At 47.0% G+C, this 21,037-nt stretch overlaps 1 protein-coding gene across 3 annotated transcripts in view; it reads right to left on the bottom strand.

Annotated features, from left to right (window-relative positions):
- Positions 1-21,037, bottom strand: part of dlg1b (discs large MAGUK scaffold protein 1b) — a 90,502-nt gene that overhangs the window by 8,873 nt on the left and 60,592 nt on the right. For all 3 annotated transcript variants that reach the window (XM_080836406.1, XM_080836407.1, XM_080836405.1), the window contains exons 8-18: positions 18,482-18,532; positions 16,720-16,844; positions 15,609-15,778; positions 14,465-14,601; positions 14,182-14,326; positions 9,994-10,120; positions 6,120-6,276; positions 5,472-5,574; positions 2,556-2,670; positions 2,002-2,178; positions 1,164-1,230 (exon numbers count right to left, since the gene is read on the bottom strand). In XM_080836406.1, the coding sequence (XP_080692532.1) occupies positions 1,164-1,230; positions 2,002-2,178; positions 2,556-2,670; positions 5,472-5,574; positions 6,120-6,276; positions 9,994-10,120; positions 14,182-14,326; positions 14,465-14,601; positions 15,609-15,778; positions 16,720-16,844; positions 18,482-18,532 (1,374 nt within the window). The remainder of the gene's footprint in view (positions 1-1,163; positions 1,231-2,001; positions 2,179-2,555; positions 2,671-5,471; positions 5,575-6,119; positions 6,277-9,993; positions 10,121-14,181; positions 14,327-14,464; positions 14,602-15,608; positions 15,779-16,719; positions 16,845-18,481; positions 18,533-21,037) is intronic.

Here is a 21,037-nt window from a genome sequence, read left to right on the forward strand (position 1 = left end):
CAATGGCAAGCGTATCCGTCCTTCGTTTTCCAGTCATGCATGAAGTGGCGTCTCAGGTTAGATTGTGTGGGGAGGGAGGGAGGGAGGGAGGGAAGCAGGCCGCTGGGAAGTGGAACGACCCCCTCAGCTTTTTCTAAGTGCTGTTACTCAACCGTGAGCCAAATGGGCACAGCCAGTCGCAACTCGACACACTCAGCAATGCATGCTGTTAGGACGGAGAGAACTATTCATCAATTAGACTGATTAGTGCAGTAAGTCTGCCTGACTGCAGTGAACTAGGCTAGCAATAATAAGTGGGGAATACCAATAGTATTTACAAAAGGTAAGCTTTGACATCTTGAAGGACAAATGGCCAGACATGGGCTCAATGAGCATGTGTTTGGGTGTTTGGATGTTCACTGACATTTGAAACTCCTTCTTTTACAGTTTTGTTCTCACGGCTGCTTGCTTAGACTGATGTTAGCAGTCACAACAGGAAACTGAAAGTTTTTTTTGTTTTGTCATTTTTTTAAAATTATAATTGCGAGAGGGCAGTGATTAGCGAGACTACTCTGGGTGGTAATGTAAATAGAGCTACCGGTAACATTTAGCTGGCTAGCAAGGCCCCCCGGTGTTCACCTTGAGCTCACCTTGGTTTGAGTGCTATATGGCTATAGAGGAGGGTGGATCTGGGCCACCAGACCTCATTGTTGAGTCTTCTGGAGGCACCCAAGGCCTATTGCAGTGAACAAGTTGGTGCCAACCTGGTTGAGCACTTGCATGTATTGCCATGAATCTAGCAAGCTCAATAATGTGTGTGAATTACAAACAACAAACAAATGCTATTTGTTACCCATGTCTGCTACCTATCAAGATCTATCAAGAATTTCTTAAATACAAATTCCGCATCATGATAACTTACAAACAGAAACATCCTCCATCACAACTCCATACAACAGCATAACAAAATTAACACTTAATTGAAAACTAGCTGCTGGGTTGTGTGCAAAACAGTATTTATGGATGCAAAAACAGGCAGTTTCCCAAATACAAGTGACCCCATTTTCACCACTATTTCATAAATACACAATGGATTAACTTTTTAAAGTAGTCAAAGAAAGAAAGAATATTTTTTATTTCCACACTGCATGGTATAGTGTGGTTCCCTGCCATGTAGGACTCACCCCTTTGTCTCGTGACTTGGCGTTGAACTTGACCGTCTTTAACCGCGCTCTCTCCTTCTTCTCCACTCTGCAGGAAGGGGAGGGAACAGACATTGTTTCCCAGGAGCACGCCTTCATTAAGGTATTTTAATCCCCCTCTAATCCCTTCTATCACAGGACAAAGTTCACACAGTTCCATCTATACGGCATGTCATTCTACTGGAGAGACCAGTAAAAAATGTTTCGTCCAAAGACAGCAAAGCAACAGCATGCCAAATCAACCACTGTACCAGTGTACAATGTGACTTTCAGAGTCTTTAACTTATCCATATACGTGAACATAACACCAGAGTTATTAATGCTTTGACATTATTTTTAAGACCTAGGCACTTTGGTGGTTCTATAGATGGTAGCTAGTAAACACCTGACACTAGGCACAAGGCTTGCTATCTTATGGAGGCAACTGCAGCAGTCATGTTAAAATACAGTTGGCGAGTAGGGCGGATATTTAGACTGGTTGATAAGGAACTGGTGAATGAAGAGCAGTAGCATGTCTCAGACTCCTGTATGACAACACACGCCATGAAACACAAGGGACCCGTTTCACTACTGGACTTAATGTCTTCATTCCACAGAGAGCATCTCTGAATGAAGGTAACTGCTCACACAGGACAACACTAAAGTAATTGTATTTGTTGGACTAGGTAGATCTAGATTAAAGATGAACCTAATGTCTGGTTGATTACAGAATCCTTATCTGCAGTGTTTATCTGAATTTGTATTCAGATGTCTAGTACCCTAAGCACATAGCTTTGTCACACTTTGGTGGACTGAGTGTGTTGTGAGCATCCAGTCATACCTTCTCTTGCTGGGAATGACCCCAAGCTCCTCCACCTCCCCGTCAGGGGTCACCTGCCGGGCCTGCCACCACTCGTCATCGGACGCGTTCACTACGTGTAGGATGTCCCCGAACTTAAAGTTCAGGCCCTGGCTGGGCAGCCCAGAGTCCTTGGTTTTGTCATAGTCAAATAGAGCTCTGCAACACATACACCACAATGGGTTAGCGCACCCAGTTTCCCATCCTACCACCCTGGGCACTTAACATGAACATGGCGCAAGGTGGAAATGACTGCCCCTTTAGGGAAGTACAGGAATAAAAATACAGTTCTGGAGTACAGAAATGAAAGATCCAAAATCCAGCAATAAGGCATTTTCAAATGTATGTAAGGGTACGGTCTTAAAAAGAGTGATAAGAGAGAGATAAGAAGTATATAATAAGAAGTCAACATATTGAGCGCTGTACAGGCTCTCAAATCAGTCGAACTGAGGATGGTATGTGCATGCATACGTGTATTATGTTCAGCAAAGCTAAGGGGGGTGATTGTAATGAAGTGGTGAAGGTAGGCGTTGCACCTGACGTAGAGGGATCTCTTCTGACTGGTGCGCAGGGAGCCGGAGCCCGAGCTGATGCTGCTGTTCATCATCTGCTCCCGCAGGTCGTGGATCTTGGCCTCAAAGCGGCTGTACTCTGCATTAGCACAGACACACAAAACACACACACACACACACACACACACACACACACAAACACGACTTTAAAAAGTAGTCACACAGCCTGAGTTTGTGTTAGAATGCACACTGTATCAGAGAACCCATCAGAGCAGACTGTGTCAGTGACAGTTAGACGAAACGCCAAAACAGCCCCAAAACAGCTGGAATCTAACCTCCACTCGAGAAAGGATTTCCGAGGATCCCTCATGAATTTAAGTTTGTTATTAAGTTGAAATGTGGCACTCATCACTGTCTCATTCATATCATATTGAGGTTCGATGATCAAATCCACATGACCAAGTCCCATTTTTAATCCACAGGGGCCCCTGGTGGACACAGGAAACGCGCTACATCATTGAGCAGCAACACATCTGCACAACAGGATCACCACTGGCTGAACCAACACCAGCACTACAGAAGGCCTCCTGCTGCTGCTGCTGCGTGGTGGAGCAGGAGGCAGACGGGGGCAGATCATTCTCCCCCTCGTCTTTTGGCGCCTGTGGTCAGCGGGTCGGCCACGAGCGCCCTGGCGGAGGATCTTCTTCTCTTTTTTTCCGACGGAAAGAGTGAGCGAACACCGCACCGCTGCAACCCGAGCCGAGGCAGGCAGGCAGGCAGCAGGGAGCCCAGGGGCTGCTGACGGAGGGACAGAACAGAGCCCTGGGGGGGGGGGGTTGGGGCAGGGGCACGCCTCTCTACAGCCTGATACACCTACAGCGCTACGAGCATGAAGAGACGGCAGCCATGAAAGGAAGATGACGTCGGGCCGAGAAACACGAGAACTTGACGGTGTTGAGTTCCTCAGGAGGGCCAAGATAGAGAGACATTATGACACTGCAAACGGAGATCAGCAACCAAGCAGCATCTTGCTACGCCAGAGGAGGAAAAACAGATCTTTTTAGATGACTACTATGCAAGGGACAGAGATCTGTGGAAAAAGTGAAAATGAATGTCTACTGATAGGAGGTATGTTTAAAAAGACCACAAGAGGATGTTGCCTCGAGACCAGCAGCGTGATGAAAGCACAGCACACTGCATGTCTGACTACAGATGGCAGTAAACAGTAGTTAAGCCGCTGTAGTTAGATGTTATGGAAACATTAGAGACACCATAGCATACCAGAAAGCTTACAATCCCTTAACCGCAACTTACAATCCCTTAGCACAACTAATGCCTCCGCATGCATTAAAACACACCCAGTGCCCTACCATTCTCTTAAGTAATCAACACTGTTAAGTGTTCACCTGACTAAACAGGACACTCCCTCTCGGCCTTGATCATATCTATAGACGGTACTCACAGAGGCAACAGGGTAGTCCTCCCCGAGAGACACAGTGGCTGGGTCAGTGTAAGCCCAAGCAGGAGTGAGTCCCATTAGTGTGCAGTGATGGCTAGGACCACAGCAGGAGAGTGTAGGTGCAGGAGCCCAGCACACACAGCCCAGCACAGCACAGCACACACTCACTCACTCTGCAGCGGCTGACTCCTGGACACGCCCTCACCCTACCCTCCTCCTCCTCCTCCTCTCACCCCTCCCCTCCAGCTTCTCTCCAGCTCTCTCGCTCTCCATCCCTCTCTTCTCTTCCACCTTTGGGTGCCTCTGCCCTATCTCTATGGGCTTCTCCATCTGTTTCTGTCTGTACATATTTGCCTCGGGTCTCTCTGGGTGACCGCTACAGCGGGGCTGATCAAATGCCAGAGCAGTGACAAAACAGTCAACCAGCACATGCTAGCCAAACCCCACCAACAGGCAATCAGAACTATCTATAATGATTCTCTCAAAGATCTATCTATTAGACTGGCACGATGGCATCTTAACAGTTTATAGGTTAGAACATTCCTTCATCCTGCACTGACCTTACACTCACCAAGGTCTTCCCCATGAACTCTGTACCACTGATACAGGACTCAGATTGCTTTAGGCTCTTTCTGATGAAATATGGTTATAATTGTTCTATTGTGTACTATATAAATACAAATGAAACAAAGAGGGTTGGATTTGAAATGACTGAGTACTAAAAGTACTTCTACCACAAGCCGGCAGATTGAACTGGAGTCAGGACCAACCACAGCCTATCTCTGCTAAGGCAGACCAAGGAGACTGCAGTTGTGCTTATGACGTGAAACGGCTTCAAGCAGGAGGTTGGATTGGATCATCAAAATAGGGTTTCATGTCAGTCAGCTCTTGCTTGTCAGCTGCTCTTCTACAGAGCAGATCCACAGCTGTGTGTGAAACACTGACAGCACAGAGACACAAGCTGCCGTGCTGCTGAATAAACTGCGGCGTGTGTGTGTGTGTGTGTGTGTGTGTGTGTGTGTGTGTTTGTGTGGGTGTGTGTTGGTGTGGGGATTGTGGTTCACTAGAGCCCCACACAGTCCCACTGCACAAGAGAAGCTCATGGAAACCTCATCAGTGTGCAAGCTGGGCTGGGAGGTCTGCTTAAATAAACAAACAAATAAATAAACAAACAAACAAAATATATGTGTGTGTGTGTGTGTGTGTAGGGGGGGCGGGTGTCTGTGATCGCCTGCACACCAGACACCCAGTTCACATCCTCTAAGCCTAGTAAGTCGTCTTCTCTCCTTCCGTCTCTTTATTTGACCTCTGCTTGGCTCTTCTGTGTACTCCCTCCATCATTGCTTCCTTGACTGGGTCATGTGCTTGTCCAGTACATCTCTAGTAAGTGGCTATAGGTGTTGCACCATATGTGAATGTGTGTGTTTGTTTGTGTGTGTGTGTGTGTGTGTGTGTGTGTGTGTGTGTGTGTCCCGGCTCACCCTCAGGTCTGTAGTGGGCCACGATGGTGACCGTCTGCCCGGCGTTCTTGAGGGCTGCCGCCGCCTGTTCGTGAGTGGCATTACGCAGGTCCACTCCATTTACCTACAGAACCCAGCGATACACACCTTAAACACACCATCACACACCAGACACACAAAGGCCTAGACTATTCACACAAGCATGTACATACACACACAGGCTCACATGTCCATTCACCCCTCATACTTCAATCAAAGGATTGTGGGCTAGAGTGAAAGCTTTTTCTAGACTATTTCTGTCTTTTAACTGACAGCTGATATGAACTAAATAAATGTAAACTAATTAGTTTTTATATCGGTTTTAAGTCAAGTTTACTATGCATTATTAATAGTAGAGAAACAAAACATAGCAGGAATGGAAACATCTGATGCGAAGTGTGAGTGACTGATTTGGTATATTTATAGCATGGACAGCCTCTTATCCATGTTTAGTGCCGGTGATGGAACTCGGAAGGAAGCATCGGTTCTGTGTGTTTTTGTGTGTGTGTGTGTGTGTGTGTGTGTGTGTGTGTGTGTGTGTGTGTGTGTGTGTGTGTGTGTGTGTGTGTGTGTGTGTGTGTGTGTGTGCGTGTGTGTGTGCGTGCAAAGGGGGGTGGGGGTTTCACTCACAGACACCAGGCGATCTCCTTTCCTCAGCTCTCCGCACAGGTCTGCCGGGCCTCCGGCCAGGATGAAGGAGATAAAGATGCCCTCTCCGTCCTCTCCGCCCACGATGTTGAAGCCCAGCCCTGTGGAGCCGCGGTGCAGTACCACTTTACGGGGCTCCCTGCGGAAGGTTGACAGGGGGTTATTAGCACCAGCGGTAAGCAGAGGGTAAAAGTACAAATACACCCCAGAGAGCTTTAGAGCAGACCCTGAATGACCCCCTGCCCTTAGCTCTACTGCAGCATACTGGATTAGACACACAGGGAAAACCGCTACCCTCCAAAAGCCTCACAAAGACCGCAGAATGATTCATGAGAATGTCCCCTGCTCAAGGGAGGCGCATGCAAAAGAGTCGCTTCAGGCCTTCACCGAGAACATCTCTGTCCTGTAGATGACTCTGGATAAGGGGCTTTGCTACATTATTAAAAGCGATCGTTATCTGCCCTGGTTTTGTTGGCAACGGTAATCTGCGCTGTTATCTCGTCTTCCTACAGGTGAGCTTCCTGTGTTGCAGAATGCCCTCTCTTTGAAGGGCGAATGACAAGCATGTGTGCAGGATGGACACAGGAGGACATATCGATCTCCCTGAGAGCTGTTTGTCTTGTACCTCTTCAAAACTGCAGTTTGTTTTTCCACCAGTGGCCTCAAGAGGGCAGTCTAACTCAGTCTGTGACCCCTCTGCGCACTAACATCCACACAAAATACCCCCACATCAACCAGAGCCAACCAGACCACAGAACACAGCCATCTAAAAGCAGCCAAACAGTGTCACTGTAAAGTCGCAGATTAACTCACACAAAGTGAGCGATTACGACTGCATGGTGTCATAACCGCTAGTGCATAATAAGAAAAATCCCTTGTGACGTAGAGCTATTTGATCAGTCACTGGGATGCTGGTTTCTGTTTCTAGTTTCAAATGCACTTTTCTTGCATCTAAAAACGTGGCCGAGGCCTTTAAATCCATGCGCTTTGTCTAAATAGACAGATTAATTGAATCGATTGTTCGATGGATTAGGACAATCTTGTTTGTTCATTTTGGTCAAGCTCTTTTAAGAGGTTTGATACCCTGATTATTATTTTTTTATTTTTTGAATCACAATGTGTCTGGTCGAGCTGACTTACATGTTGCTTTAACATGCAGCTAGTGTATCCAGCAATGGGATGTGTTTGTTTTGTTTGTTTGGGGATCCGGTGTGATGTCTTTGGAGATTTTGTCTTTTTTTCTGAGCAGAGCAAATCCTCTCATTAAAGTGGATTCCGGGCAGCAAAGTGCTCACAAAAACGCATGTCACCCGAGACCAGGGGAAAAAAAGGAGGAAATGGAGAAATGGGCAGAGAGAGAGAGAGAGAGAGAGAGAGAGAGAGAGAGAGAAGGAGAAGAAGGGAGTTATAGATGGACAGACAGATGGGTGGGAAGTACTTTTCTCACTAGTGGCTGGCCATCTGCCCAAATCTTTGCCCACTCTCATGAAACACCATATCATGCCGCCCTGACGCAGGCAGTCTGAACTCACTGAATAGGAAGCAATCACCTCGCCCTCGTAAAAAAAAATGAATACAAAATACAAATTTGACAAGCCTGTAGATTTCATGACTGATAGTCCACGAAGCCACACACAGACTCGTGTAACTCCATCCCCTCCACCACTCTGATCATACTACTGTACAGGGCATTATCTTCCTAACCAGCCTACACCATCACACTGTCTAAGCAGTCCCCGAGTTCACAAAATGCTATATTAAAATGGCCCCACCTTTGTGCACAGCCCTCCCTCCCGATTTACAACCAACCCTAAATTGGCATGGAATGGAATCATGCCCGAGTTGCCAGGGGGAGAGGATGGATGGTGTGGCCCGTCGAAGCTCCCGTCTCATCTGCCTCTCTCGACTCGTGCCATCTGAGGCACGTCGCTCGCTCCTGCGCCTCCTCCAAGGTCCCTGGAGCAGAGGAGGTGATCGGGAGCAGGGCCGTAGTTCACTCTCTGAGTGACAGCTACTCCATTCTATTATCATACGGTGGCAGGCTGCTCCGAGGGGATGCTGCGATAAAAAAAGAACGGCGCGACCTTGGGCAGCTTTTGGAAGCCAGACGAGCAGGCAGGAGAGCGTGAGGGAGAGAGAAAGAGAGAGAGAGAGAGCGACAGAGAGAGAACAAGTGAGTGAGAGGAGAGACAGAGATGAGAGAATGAGAGAGAAAGAGAAAAAAAAAACAGATAGAACAGAGAAAGGGAGAGTTATGAAGGAGAAAAAGAGACAGCAAGAGAGGGAAAGCAGCAGAAACAGAGGGAGAGAGGTCTTTGGGGGCTTAAATTATGGAGCCTATCCCCACTGCCACTGCGCACCTGTAAATCTTTCATAACTTTCTCTTGCCCTGCAGTGGAGCCCTGGGAGAGAGAAAGATGGGCTGGAGCTGGAGCGGCAGCGATGGGGAACTGCTTCCTCTTACACAACCACCATTTTACAGAACATCTCGCACAGCCAGAAACACAAGCTGACATAAAGAGCCTTTTAGGAGAACTACCACAGCGACCAGTGTCAAGAATACGGTACAACCACTTCGAAATTCGGCAGTTCACACTCGAGGACAGTACATGATTTAACACGGTTCACCTGCTTCACGTCTTTATATAAATGGTTTTTGATGTTCTCAAATGATACAAGTTAGTAGCAAGTAAAATACAGATGTTTAATTGAGAATATCAACGCAATACATCAATTCCAGTTTCCCTATGTTCTTAGAGATAAAAGGGTTTAAATGGAACAAGGTGAGGAATTTGTTCTCTTTCCCCCTTAAGTGTCAGCTCACCCAGGGCCTCATTTACCAACAGAATTGCACCCATTTCAGGCGTAATTTCTGCGCAAATAGCGGGTAAAGCTGCTGAAAGAAAACTATGTGTGTGCGAGAAATTTGACACAATTCATAAAAAAAATGTATACGAACATCAGAAATGTTATTTGTTTAAATGTTTATATTTGATATATCATTTAATATAGGCATTTACAAAATTGTCCCACCAGCTAGATGTTCTGCCAGATCTTGCCCAGAATCGCCGCTCAATGTTTGGTTTAAACCGTATTCTTGCCATTCCCACCCATCGTTCAAACACAACGAGTACATTGATCGCCTACTAGTAGGAGTAACACGTATCTATTCAGGAAAATAACTTGTACCTAAAGTACACTAACTAAACTTGTAAAATTGTAGAGACAGAGCAGCATATTAATTTCACCTTTCATGTTAATTTTGGCGTTATAGCCTCTCGAGTGCAAGCTACCCCCAGTGCCATGGCAACCAAACATCCCTGTCCACAATAACCGCATGTTCACAAAGAGTGTCCTTTTTCTAACATTAGATGGAATGTTGATGAAGTAACACTGGCATCACCCTTAAAAAGCAAAGATTTTTTGAAAAGCATCGTTTTCAGTGTCGGAATACGCCGGTTTAGTGTGACCAGAAGGGCTAAACAGAGAAATATGTATGCGTTTCTATGTTGAGTGTGGACGGGGTCTAGGTTTGCTGCAACCTCATGAAACAAAAGCTCTAATTGTAATTCTAACTCATCATCCATGGTGGCAGGAACACGCAGGCCCATTCTCCCCTATATGCGGTTTGGCAAAGGCGCTGATTGCGCTGCGGTCGCACTGTTAGTAAATGAGGCCCCCAGAGTCTAACGATGACACATCATGTCTGTCTACTTCTAGCCATTTTACTGTAGATCACCTTATACTGCTCAGTGCTTTCTGAAATCCTATGTACATGTATTATCAGTACTGCATCCTCATGAACAGGAGTGGTGTATGTGGTTGTGTGTGTGTGTCTGTGTGGTTGTGTGGGTACCTGGTTATGTCGTCTTCCCCCATCATGGCCTTGGGGGTGGGGGAGTAGCGGCCACTGGGGATGGGGGGCAGGGGCTGGCTCAGGTAGCTGGGGGAAGTGATATGGTTCTCCATGTGTTGCGTATAGGCTGAAAGAGTAAAGTAAGAGGGGAGACCATGAGGTTTACATTTAGCATGCAGTGTCAAACAACAGCTTCAGCATTATCCATGGATCTGTACTCAGCAGGATCACTCATAACAGTTGTTGTCCATGGTTTGATTGTATACTCTCCAAAACGGCAAGACTAAAACAATGAGAAGGAATTCATTTGTGAAGCCCCTTCATCCAGGTATTAGCGTATCACTTTTAGCGGTGTTGATCTGCCTTCCCCCACAGCCTGGCTGGGTCGTCTGTCATGAGGCCCGTCTCTCTGAGGGGCGGAAAGTGATCCGCAGTCTGGAGCTGTTCTCACCTCCCCCCCGTGTGGTCCCAATCTCCTGTTTCAGCACGGACCACGGGGACAACACCACCCCAGGAGACATGATGGCTCTACCCCACGCAGGGCAGTCCATCGCTACCGAACCCCATACAAACTCAGACTTTCCATTACATACAGGCATTTCAATGAGGGCTATAAATTTGCCCCCCCCGCCCAGCCCTCAAACCTCCCCTCTTCCTCAAACCCTGATGACTGTGAGACTAACCAGCACTGATGTAACTAGACTACGCAGCCCATTTACGACGTGATGTAATGATTTTAAGTGGGGCTGCTAGGAGGTTTCTGGAGGAGGATGGGGACTCACTCGCGCACGGCACACTGAGTCAGTGAGTGACGTCTTGCGTGTCGCGCTTGCTAACGCGCTAGCTCTAGCACTTATACAGCCCACTGGCTGTCTGTGACGCTAACGTTAACTGCAGAGAGCCATGGGTCAGCGAGGGGGTGCAGCAGCGAGGAGCGCAGAGTGGCCCGCTTCCAGATTAACACTTTTTTTTCTCCTTTAAGATCATCACTCGCTCGATGCTGACGGGCACCCTGTTTTTCACACATTTGGTGACAAGCCTGTGAGAGAGCCACGCAGCTGAGCGGGTTTGGAATACAGCTGGGAGATAGAGAGGGTGAGAAAAATTTGGGAGGTGGTGGCGTGGATACGGCCAAAATAAAATAAAAAAACAACGCCATCGTTGCAGGCATCAGGTGGTAATTTCTGTGCTGCCATCTTTGTTTCATGAAAATTGTACCCAGCTTCATTTTGAATGCTGGGAAATAACTTACAGAGCGATAGGATAGGTCTTTGCATTGTGGCATTTTCACACATCATGCATGTATTCGATAAACAATAATTCTTAAAAAAAAAACACCCACAAGAAATTAAACCCTCACTGCACTGTCCAGTCACACTGAATTTAAGCCTGGATGCTTGCACATGCTGATTCCATGGGGTGGCGCAGTGGCAGTGGCAGGAGGTGATGGTGCTGGAGCGATGCAGGCCCTGAGCCAGCAGAGCTCTCTCAGTGCCATGCTGTGCAGTGCTGGACTGTGGCGGTCGCAGAGCAGGGCTTAGTGAGGACCTCGTTTTACCCGCGGGTAGTCCACCAGGGTGGAGGGGGACAAAAAAAGGCTAACAGATGGTGGAATGCACGCTCGCTGCCTGGGTAGGGCTACGAAACATTATAATCTACCCAGATGAGCGCTTCCTTACAATACAATACAGTGCCTGTCTATCGGGGGGCTGTCGCGAATGTCAAATGCCACACATCTAAACTGATGGAAGGGAAGAGAAACACTTGTCAAAATGACACCAAAATAATTGAATTGTCCAACTCCGTTGCATGACTAGAAAACAATGGCTCAGATGACCATTTATACCTGTGTGAGAGAACCTCACAAAAAGAAAGTTCTCGTTTATGATAATGTCATCAACGTACGGTCCCTTCCACATCACACATCTAACGATTGATTGTTTTTTTCTCATGAAATCTACACTTTCTTCTGTTTATGTGTCCTTTACCAAAACGTAAATCCTTACCAGAAAGCCAGTCCAGAACCAGAGCTATGAGGTTTGGACTTTGCGGCTCTAACTGCTGGCACTGAATAGCACCTCCTTCGTGAAGCAGAGCTGGGGTCGGCTGCGGTGGCATTTGCCCCCCACCATTACACATATTGCACCCTGCCGTGCATTAGGATATTGCTGCCTTGGATTAGTAATACTGGCACTATAGCGCCATGTGGTCGGTGGCTGTGATTGAGTTTGTCCTTTCTCCTTCACGCCCCTTTCAAGCCAATACTGCGACATCCTTGTCTGATGGCCGCGAATAGCCCTGGTCATTTAGCAAACTTTGCAAGGCGAGGCTGTGGTGGGAGAGTGAGGTCCTGTCAATCACACAGACAGGACTCACAGTTAAGGACTTGACTCCCTGTGTGACAGCATCTCTCCACAGCAGTCTTTAGCTATCTGTCTTACATCATGAATCACACACCATCATTCTGGCAGGATAGGTGTTAGCACATCCTCAGGTGTAAAATGTCTGCCTGTGATGGTACACACCATGGCAGAGTCTTCAGTTGTTGTTTTTTTTTGGTTGTTTTTTTCAGTCCAGGGGTGTTCAGTAACCTTCAGGCTGCTCCCTTTGGATCCATGGCCTTCATCCATTTCATCTCATTATGAAACTGTGTCAAATGCACCCTTTGTTCTGCGCAAGTCATCATAATCACTCCGAGAGATCAAAGGAGACCCTGGGCCCCAGTCCCAATGGGCACACAAGAGTTGTGGGCAGCGACGGCCCAGCAGTCTCTTTCAAGCCACACTCCCCCCTCCCCCCCTCCACTCTTCCACCTACTCGAATCGGCCACAGACGCTGGAGTTGGGGGTTTTTATTTTGAAGATGAAAGATGCCTGAGTGGAGCTCTCAGAGTAGAGGTGATGGAAACTGCGACTCGATAAACATTTAAGTGATGCACTGCTTCTCATAAATACTCAAGTCACCACCGCACACACCACTATACAACTGGTGCCAGGATGAAGGCGACCATTATGTTGATGACATGGATATTCGTCTTGTTTTGTTTTGTTTACCACGTCAGTAAGTAACACAAGCCTAAAAGGGTGACAAACGAATGCATTCATGATACAAAGCCATTTGTCCTTCACGCCTTAGAGACAACAGTCTGACAACCTTGGTGTATAGCACATCTAAGATCCCACAGGCCATTCAATGAGCTATGCTGGATGTACAGCACTCGGTGGATACCAGGACCTGACCTTCAATCAGTTCCACAGCCTTGCATAACAATTATGTGCAGTATTTCACATCAGCGCCATCATGCCCTTCACCATCTTGTCATCTCATTTAGTTTGGTTTCTGTTACACAAAATAATACCACACAGGAATGGCAAATGGCAACTTCTGCTTCATCTACACACAAGCAATCCAGTCAGCTCCCAAACGGAGTTTCTGTCGATCGGGCAGATGGTCATCTATGCTAGTCCAACTCCATCTCACTGCGCAATGTCAGGAGTGTGTTTATGCCATGGGACTCATGAGCTAATAGAGGTTGAGAAGAGTGACATCCACCCTGCTCCCCAACCCCCACCCCTCCTGTTGGGCGTCCGGCTTGTCCTAATGACTGCAAGGGTGGGAGCTTCAGACATGAGTAATCAATAGCGCTTGTGTGCTGTGCTCGGCATGCTGTTAGTGCTGCCTCGGGCCAGGCTGGGAGAGGCCACAGATCAATCAGTGGTCGCACCACTGGCCAATGACACGCTGGTCAGCACCTACCAGGAAAAGCAGTGGAACGCCTGGTCCTGGTTTTTATTCAGCTGTTTTTGCACCACCCATTCCCCCCCCTCGACCAATTTTACCACCCACACAAATGAACTATGGTGGTGTTCTTGTAAGGTTTTGTCTGTGTAAATAGGGCTCACAGTGTAACTTGCAGTGTGTGAGGAGGACCACAAAATCTATTGTTAAAATAAAAGAACAGAACATTTACATCCGTGAAATAACAGATTTATACAACATGAATGCAAGATGAGTTTTGTCATTGGAATTGACAATGGCAAAATTCTCAAATATTCCCTTGACATTTAGCATGGCAGCAGTAGAATATACCAAGAGCCTGTTGTATGGACAGTCTCCGTCACACAGACCGAATTGGGAACTGGTGGATGGAGTTGGATGGAATAAGAGGCAGACGGCTGTGCCACTCACAGTTGGTGATGTCCGGCGGGGGGAAGCTGTCGTTCATGAAGACACTGTTGGGTTTTGCCACTTTCAAGTAGACTACGTCTGGGGTGTTTTTCAAGGCAGTCACGGCATGCTCATGGGTCACCTCCTCTAGACAAGCGTTATTTACCTGCAAGCACAAGCAGAGAGAGCGAGAGAGAGAGAGATAGAGAGAGACTTGAGTGTGCAGAAGAAAGAATGCACAGAACAGGATTTTTAGCTTGAAAACAGATTGAGATAACCACAGTAGACAGGCAGCCACGCTTACAGCCATAAGCTTGTCTCCTATTTGTAGTCTGCCATCTTTGTGTGCGGCTCCTCCTTCAATGATCTTGGTGACGTAGATGCTGTTGTCCCCTGGGATGTGTTGATTGCCTACGCCCCCTGCTATACTGAAGCCAAGCCCTGGAATAAACCAAGACAGGTGAGTGGGGGAGTGGGGGGGTCAGCAATTAACAGCCGAAGAGTCCAATCAATATGTGGCTCGCTAGCAATGTACTGAAAGTCAAAAATGCTGGCCGAAGAACAGTCCCCTTTAAAGCTGATGATCAAACAGTAGCATCATTACTGCAAACCCAATTAAAACAGTGTGGGCAGGAAATACTGAGGTAATGAGATAGGAGCAGGAGAACAGCTGTACAGACGAGACAAAAGGGCACATTTCAGATACGCCAGAGTCCTGGCTCACAGACCCCAACACTGACATTAATCCGGAGGTGATTTTTTTTGTTGTGGTGTCTTATTCTTTAACACTTGAGGGGATTGTGCGCTGATTACACACTGAGACACAACAGGAAATCAGGCGCTAGGATGGACAACGAAATTGTGAGCTTTCTGAAGACCGCTTCTTTTCTCTACAAAGCGACCAAATGACGCGTCTTAAAACACAATTTCTGAGTTTCAGCAGATGAGACATAATCCCTATCGTCTCCTGATGTCCATGCAGTGTGAGACAGAGCCCAAAACAGGATATAGCTTAGCCTTAAGCAGCAGTCAGAGCCCAGGACGGGGCCGTCACACCCATTTAATGATAAACTGGGGCTAAAATCCCTCCCTCAGTCAACATCCAAATGATCCAATAAGAAGACCAAGAGAGTCAACAGTGAATCACATGGCTACAACCCCCCATCTTAAGGACTCGCCATTATGGTTTCACCAGCTGTGTTATTGCTCCTCTCAGGCACTAAACTGAACTCAGGTCCAGACAGGCGCGTACACAGGCGTACACAGGCGTACACAGGCATACACAGGCAGACACACACACAGGCGCACACACACACAGGCGCACACACAGGCGCACACACACACACACACACACACACACACACAAACACACAAACACACACAAACACACACAAACACACACAAACACACACAAACACACACACACACACACACACTACGTGCTGTACCTTTGGGTCCTTTGACAAGCTTCATCTCCACCACCTTGTCGTTGCCCGACTTTCTCCGGCGCACGTACAGTCGCACCAGTGAGCCGGCCTCCTTCAGCGCCTCCACCGCCTTGCTGTGGGTCACGTCACGCACCTCCACCTCGTTCACCCGCAGGATGACATCATTCACCCTACAGGACACACACACACACACACACACACACACACACACACACACACACACACACACACACACACACACACACACACACACACACACACACACACACGTTACTACTTTCCACAAATGCAGCCACTGAAGTATCTGTAAGTATCAATTGTTATTTGCACTATCTAAAGAAAATGTAATACAAAACATTAAAAAAACACTAAGGCCTCATCTCAGTTGTCTTCCGAGTTGGTGATGGATAATTCCAGAATTATTGTTATGTATATAAGGCGCAGGTTTTTTGGTGAGCTATGATTTGATCAGTTAAAGACAATGTATGAGAGTTTAATCAGGAATAAAAAAAAAAGTGAATTGAAGTATCTGCTATTTGCTGTTGTTTTAAATGCTTCTCTCTGCCAATTGATATGTGTGATTAATTCCGATTACATAATCACAAAGCATGTCATCAATTAGATTCTTTGTTTTATTCGCGTGACAGCTCTAATTTGGATACATGAACGCGGCCGTATTTCGCTTTGCATACGCCTACTGTGTGTTGACAGATATCTTTCTACATAGAAATGCTCATTAACACACCAAACGCACACACTCACCCGCCCACACTCATCAGCCCCTGAGCTCTGACACAAAACAGTGAAGCCGGAGCAGAGCTGGGCCCCGCCTGACCCCACAGTGCCGTAGTGTCACCTCCTCTAGCCCCTGAATCTGCTGCTGCTCCGCTCTACCCTCATCAAGCATTAATGAGCCTCTGAAAGGCCTCGGTGTACGTGTGTGTGTGTGTGTGTGTGTGTGTGTGTGTGTGTGTGTGTGTGTGTGTGTGTGTGTGTGTAGGGGGATATGTACACCACGAATGTGTGAACTCTAAGAATATATATTTGTGTCTGAGAGATTGGGAGCTTGTCCATGTGTTGTCAATATAAATAGTGTCCTCAAAAGACTCACCGAAGTCTGCCGTCCTGCGCTGCTGCCCCCCCTGGGATGACTTTGGTGATGAAGATGCTGGGGTCCTCGCCAATGTGGGGGTTATCCGTCCCCCCGGCGATACTGAAGCCAAGGCCTGAGTTGCCCTATAAACAAAACAACAAATCAAAAAAACGACACACACACACGCTCTTCCAATGGGAAAAGAGACTGGATGTTGTGCATACTGCAGATCTGTGCTACAGCAAATAACCAAAATGAGGCAGAAGCTCACTTTAACAAAAAGAATATGAACTGATTCCAACTAGACTGTAGGTTTCCATGCTACATACTTTTTAGTTCTCCTAGTTCATATGTTTGCGATGAAACAACTTGGACGATCTCTTTTTCCAAAGGGAGGAAAATCACTTGGGCTGAACAACGATTCCAGGTGGTGAAACATCACAGAAAAGCTTCTTGGGCTTTAATGCTCAAAGGATGAGTAATTAGAATGCAGTCTTTTTCTCTCTCTCGCGCTCTCCCCCCAACCCCCTTTCCTTCTGATGTGTTAAAGCTGAGACTGAGAGGCGCAGCCAGCAGCTTGCAGAGCAGCATTGTTTATTTATGCGCAGTTAATAATGTGCACTTGAAAGTGCACCGCCGAATTAGGTCACACAGAAGATGATGGCAAAAAATTAAAAAAATAAAAACAACAACAAAAAACCTAAGCACATCGGCGGGATTAAGACTCGCCTGTACCAGGAAAGATGGCGCTTTATTTTATTCTTCTGATAATGCGTGTGTTTGACACACTTGAGAGGGCTCTTTTGGGCCATGCCAGACATATGGTGCTGCAGTCGTTAGCTTTGAACCTTTTGGTGTAGTAAAAGAAAAAGTCATATATTGAAATCCAGTAAAAAAAAAAATCAGGTGCTTTGGAAGAAGGGCCATTATTCAACAGATGTCTTCTACAAACTGACAGTAAGTTTACTGACATCCTTTCAGCCAAACATTCCTACAGCACGCAGAGTTGACTTCAGGTTTCTGAGGTTTCGGAACTTCCTTTCTGATGTTGGTCCTAAACTCCTGGTCACAAATTAAGGCAAACCCTGACAGCAAACACAAACACATACGCATCCACGTCTCAGAGTACCACCGCAGAATAAACGGTTTAAATGGCATATTAACACATAATATCAATACCCATTCCATCACAGTATGCATAATGTCTTTCCTTGCTGATATGATCTTTGATATCTTTGCTATGCTGTTAAGTTCTCTCCAAGACTCACGTTCTCTCTCTGAAGCTTGCTATCTGGTGAATCATAGAAAAATGTGACTAGATAAAACGTGTGCCCTCTGCACACTCAAAAGACTGGTGTGCCAGGAGATGTTTGTTGGGCTTAATGTTTTAATTGGGTACAGCAGCCTCACCAAAACAAGTGTCCATGATTTCACAAATGCATCTATTTTGCTTTTTGTCTGATTCTTCCAAGCAGGCGACCACTGATGACCAGTAGCCAGATAATTGTTTTACTGTTACAGAATGCACTTGTGACCATTTCACCTTTGCACTATCACAGTCTTGCTGTTCAGATATTCAACAGAACAGAACCTTATGCTGTTACCTACTGTTTGGGAAGCCCTCTTCTAACACGTGGCCATCTGAGGCCCGATGAGAGATAATACCAGAAGAGCCTAATCCCATTTGATGCAGTGGCCATTAGTGCTGATCAGACAGTCCATAATGAGGGTCATTAGAAAGATAAGCTGAGAGAGCCCTACAGGAGTCCAGTTCCCTTACCCGCTCCAGCGTGATCTCTTCATACTCATAGTCAGCCTCTGTCCCATTCACCTGAGGGAGAGAGAGAGAGAGAGAGAGATAGAGAGAGAGAGAGATTTCAGTCACATTTAGCCAGAACACAGATCTCGGTCATCTGCAGCAGTTGTCAGGTGTTCATGGGCAACAACACCTGAATCCAGTGAAAATAAAGACTATCCTTTAAAAAAAAACACACAAACCCCTCGTAGCTCAAGGATAAACCCTCCTTCATCTAAAACCGGTGGCATCACTGGGAGCTAACTGTGCTGCCAGTGTGTTCCCGGTTCCTTAGTCTTCCGACCCAATGAGCACACGTTTCTGGCCACGTCGGCACCACGGGACCATACGGTTTGGCACCGCTTTCTTAGCCAAAGCTGAGCTACTGGGGCTCCGCATGACAGTACAGGAAGCCCTGAACAGCGCAGGAGGGCCTGGCCAGTACACATAAGTGACAGCTGGATCTTTTGCACTGGGTTATTGATCGTGCTGACAGAGGGACATCCGGCGGTCCGTTTCTGAGCCCTGAGGGCTTGCCCTCTGCCACGGCCCCTCCCCACAACTGTCATGTATGGAACAGAAAAGCAGCCTAACACATGAAACATGTCAGCAGCATTCCCTCCACTGTTGGGAGTCAAAGGAAACCATTTCAAATACGGCGATTCTGAGGATTAAATGTTCGAAACAGGTTCGTCCTGGAAGACCAATTGCAGTATATATGCACTCGGAAATGTAAATGAGTTATGGAAGCAGGATGAGTGCACACTCAAGAAGTCTACTTCACTACCTGCTTTTGGTACTCGCAGATTTCACAGATAGTTCATTAAAAACAGGTCCATATATTTTCCATATTTTGAGATCATAAAATGTACAAACAGGGTAGTAAATAGAATGGAGTAAATGGAATTCTACTTAATTTACATAATACGGATAGCTTTACAATGGCTTGTTTATGATGGCGTTTACCAACGCTTCACTGAAAAGCTGTGAGTATTTTATTACTTTAAGTCACAAATGAGGTTTTATAGCTATAACTGTTTGTATCAGCGCGAGAGCTGCATGGTAATTGTTGGGCCAACCCTGCCTGCTTAAAAAGGCATGTCAGCGGAATTGATTTAGAGAACTAATTCAGGGATTTTTTTTTTGGTTGCTGTAATGAAATGAGCATGGCTATTTCAGGCAGGTCTAGCCAGCACTGTACGTATGTGTGCAAGTGTGTGTGTTTCAGTTTAATCAAGGCCATATCAGACAGAAAATCTGCTTTAATCACAGAGTGTGGCTGGCTGGCTTTAGGAAAGTGTGTGACTGAGTGTGATGGGTCAAGCCATGGCCCTGCTGAAAGCCTTTCCCCTCCCTTACGCGTTAGCAGCTCCACAGGACGTATGTATGTGTGTGTACACACACACACACACACACACACACACAAACACACTCTCTAACTTAATCAGACTGTGATCAACTAGACTAAGCATTTTACACATTTTTAATTACAACTCATGCACACAGCCATAGCGCATGTACAAATAAAATGACATGGTAAACCGATTAACTGCCAGTAGTCAATCTTGGACTTCACATGTTGGCTCTCATTTGTGTACAGCTTTAAAGTCGCTCCACTGCAGACGGCTTAAGATGGGAAAGTTCTGTCGGCACGAGCAGTGTGTAACCAAGGACAGGCTGACCCAGTCTCACCCGCGCTCCATCAGGAGTTCAGAGGTGCCAGACAGCTGCTCCAGCTAGGGGCTTAATGAAGCAGTCTCACACCTCACACACACACTCACACACACAAACACACACACACACACACACACAAACACACACTCTCAATCACACACACACACACACACACACTTACACATACATACACACACTTACACACACACTCCACACGCCTCCAGTGCCTCCAGGTTCTGCACAGCACCCATCCTAACTCAAGAGCCACAAGTAATGCGCTATTGAAACATCAGTGCGCTCTAAAGATCTGAATAATGCACACCCAAGTGTTCCAAACATGTCGGAGCACTAAAGCGGTGTGTGCTTTTCTGCCTGAACTAGCCATTACGGTGCTCAAACCCATAATGTGTTTTACAAATTACTGCATTCCCAAGCCACTGACAGCTATGGATGGAACAAAGTGTGTCTCTTCCACCACTCCTGGCAGCTTTTTGCCGAGAGCATCTCCTGAGCGGCACGGCGTGGATGCTGCCCGGGCGCAGCGGCAGTCCCAGGTGGCGCAGGGGTGTGTGGTACAGTAAGTGTGCAAAGGGAGAGAGCATATGGGGCGGGGCAGGCAGCTGGTGAAGGGCCCCTGGGCATGACCCCGTGGAGGAAGCCAGCGGGTCGTGGTTCCCAGGTCAAGCTGTGAGTATGCATCTGCCCCTCATGTGGGTATGCTGGGGAGTGGGGGGAGGAGGGGGATGGAGCTTTACAGTGTATTCTGCAAGCCAGTGGGCGGGGAGGAGAAGTTATGTTTACGCTCCCCTGCTCCTGAACCACGGAGAAGACGGAGGAGGCTGCTACACACTGAATGAAATATTCAAA

The sequence above is a fragment of the Sprattus sprattus genome (genome assembly GCF_963457725.1).
Source record: "Sprattus sprattus genome assembly, chromosome: 4".
In the NCBI taxonomy this organism is placed as follows: Eukaryota; Metazoa; Chordata; class Actinopteri; order Clupeiformes; family Clupeidae; genus Sprattus; species Sprattus sprattus.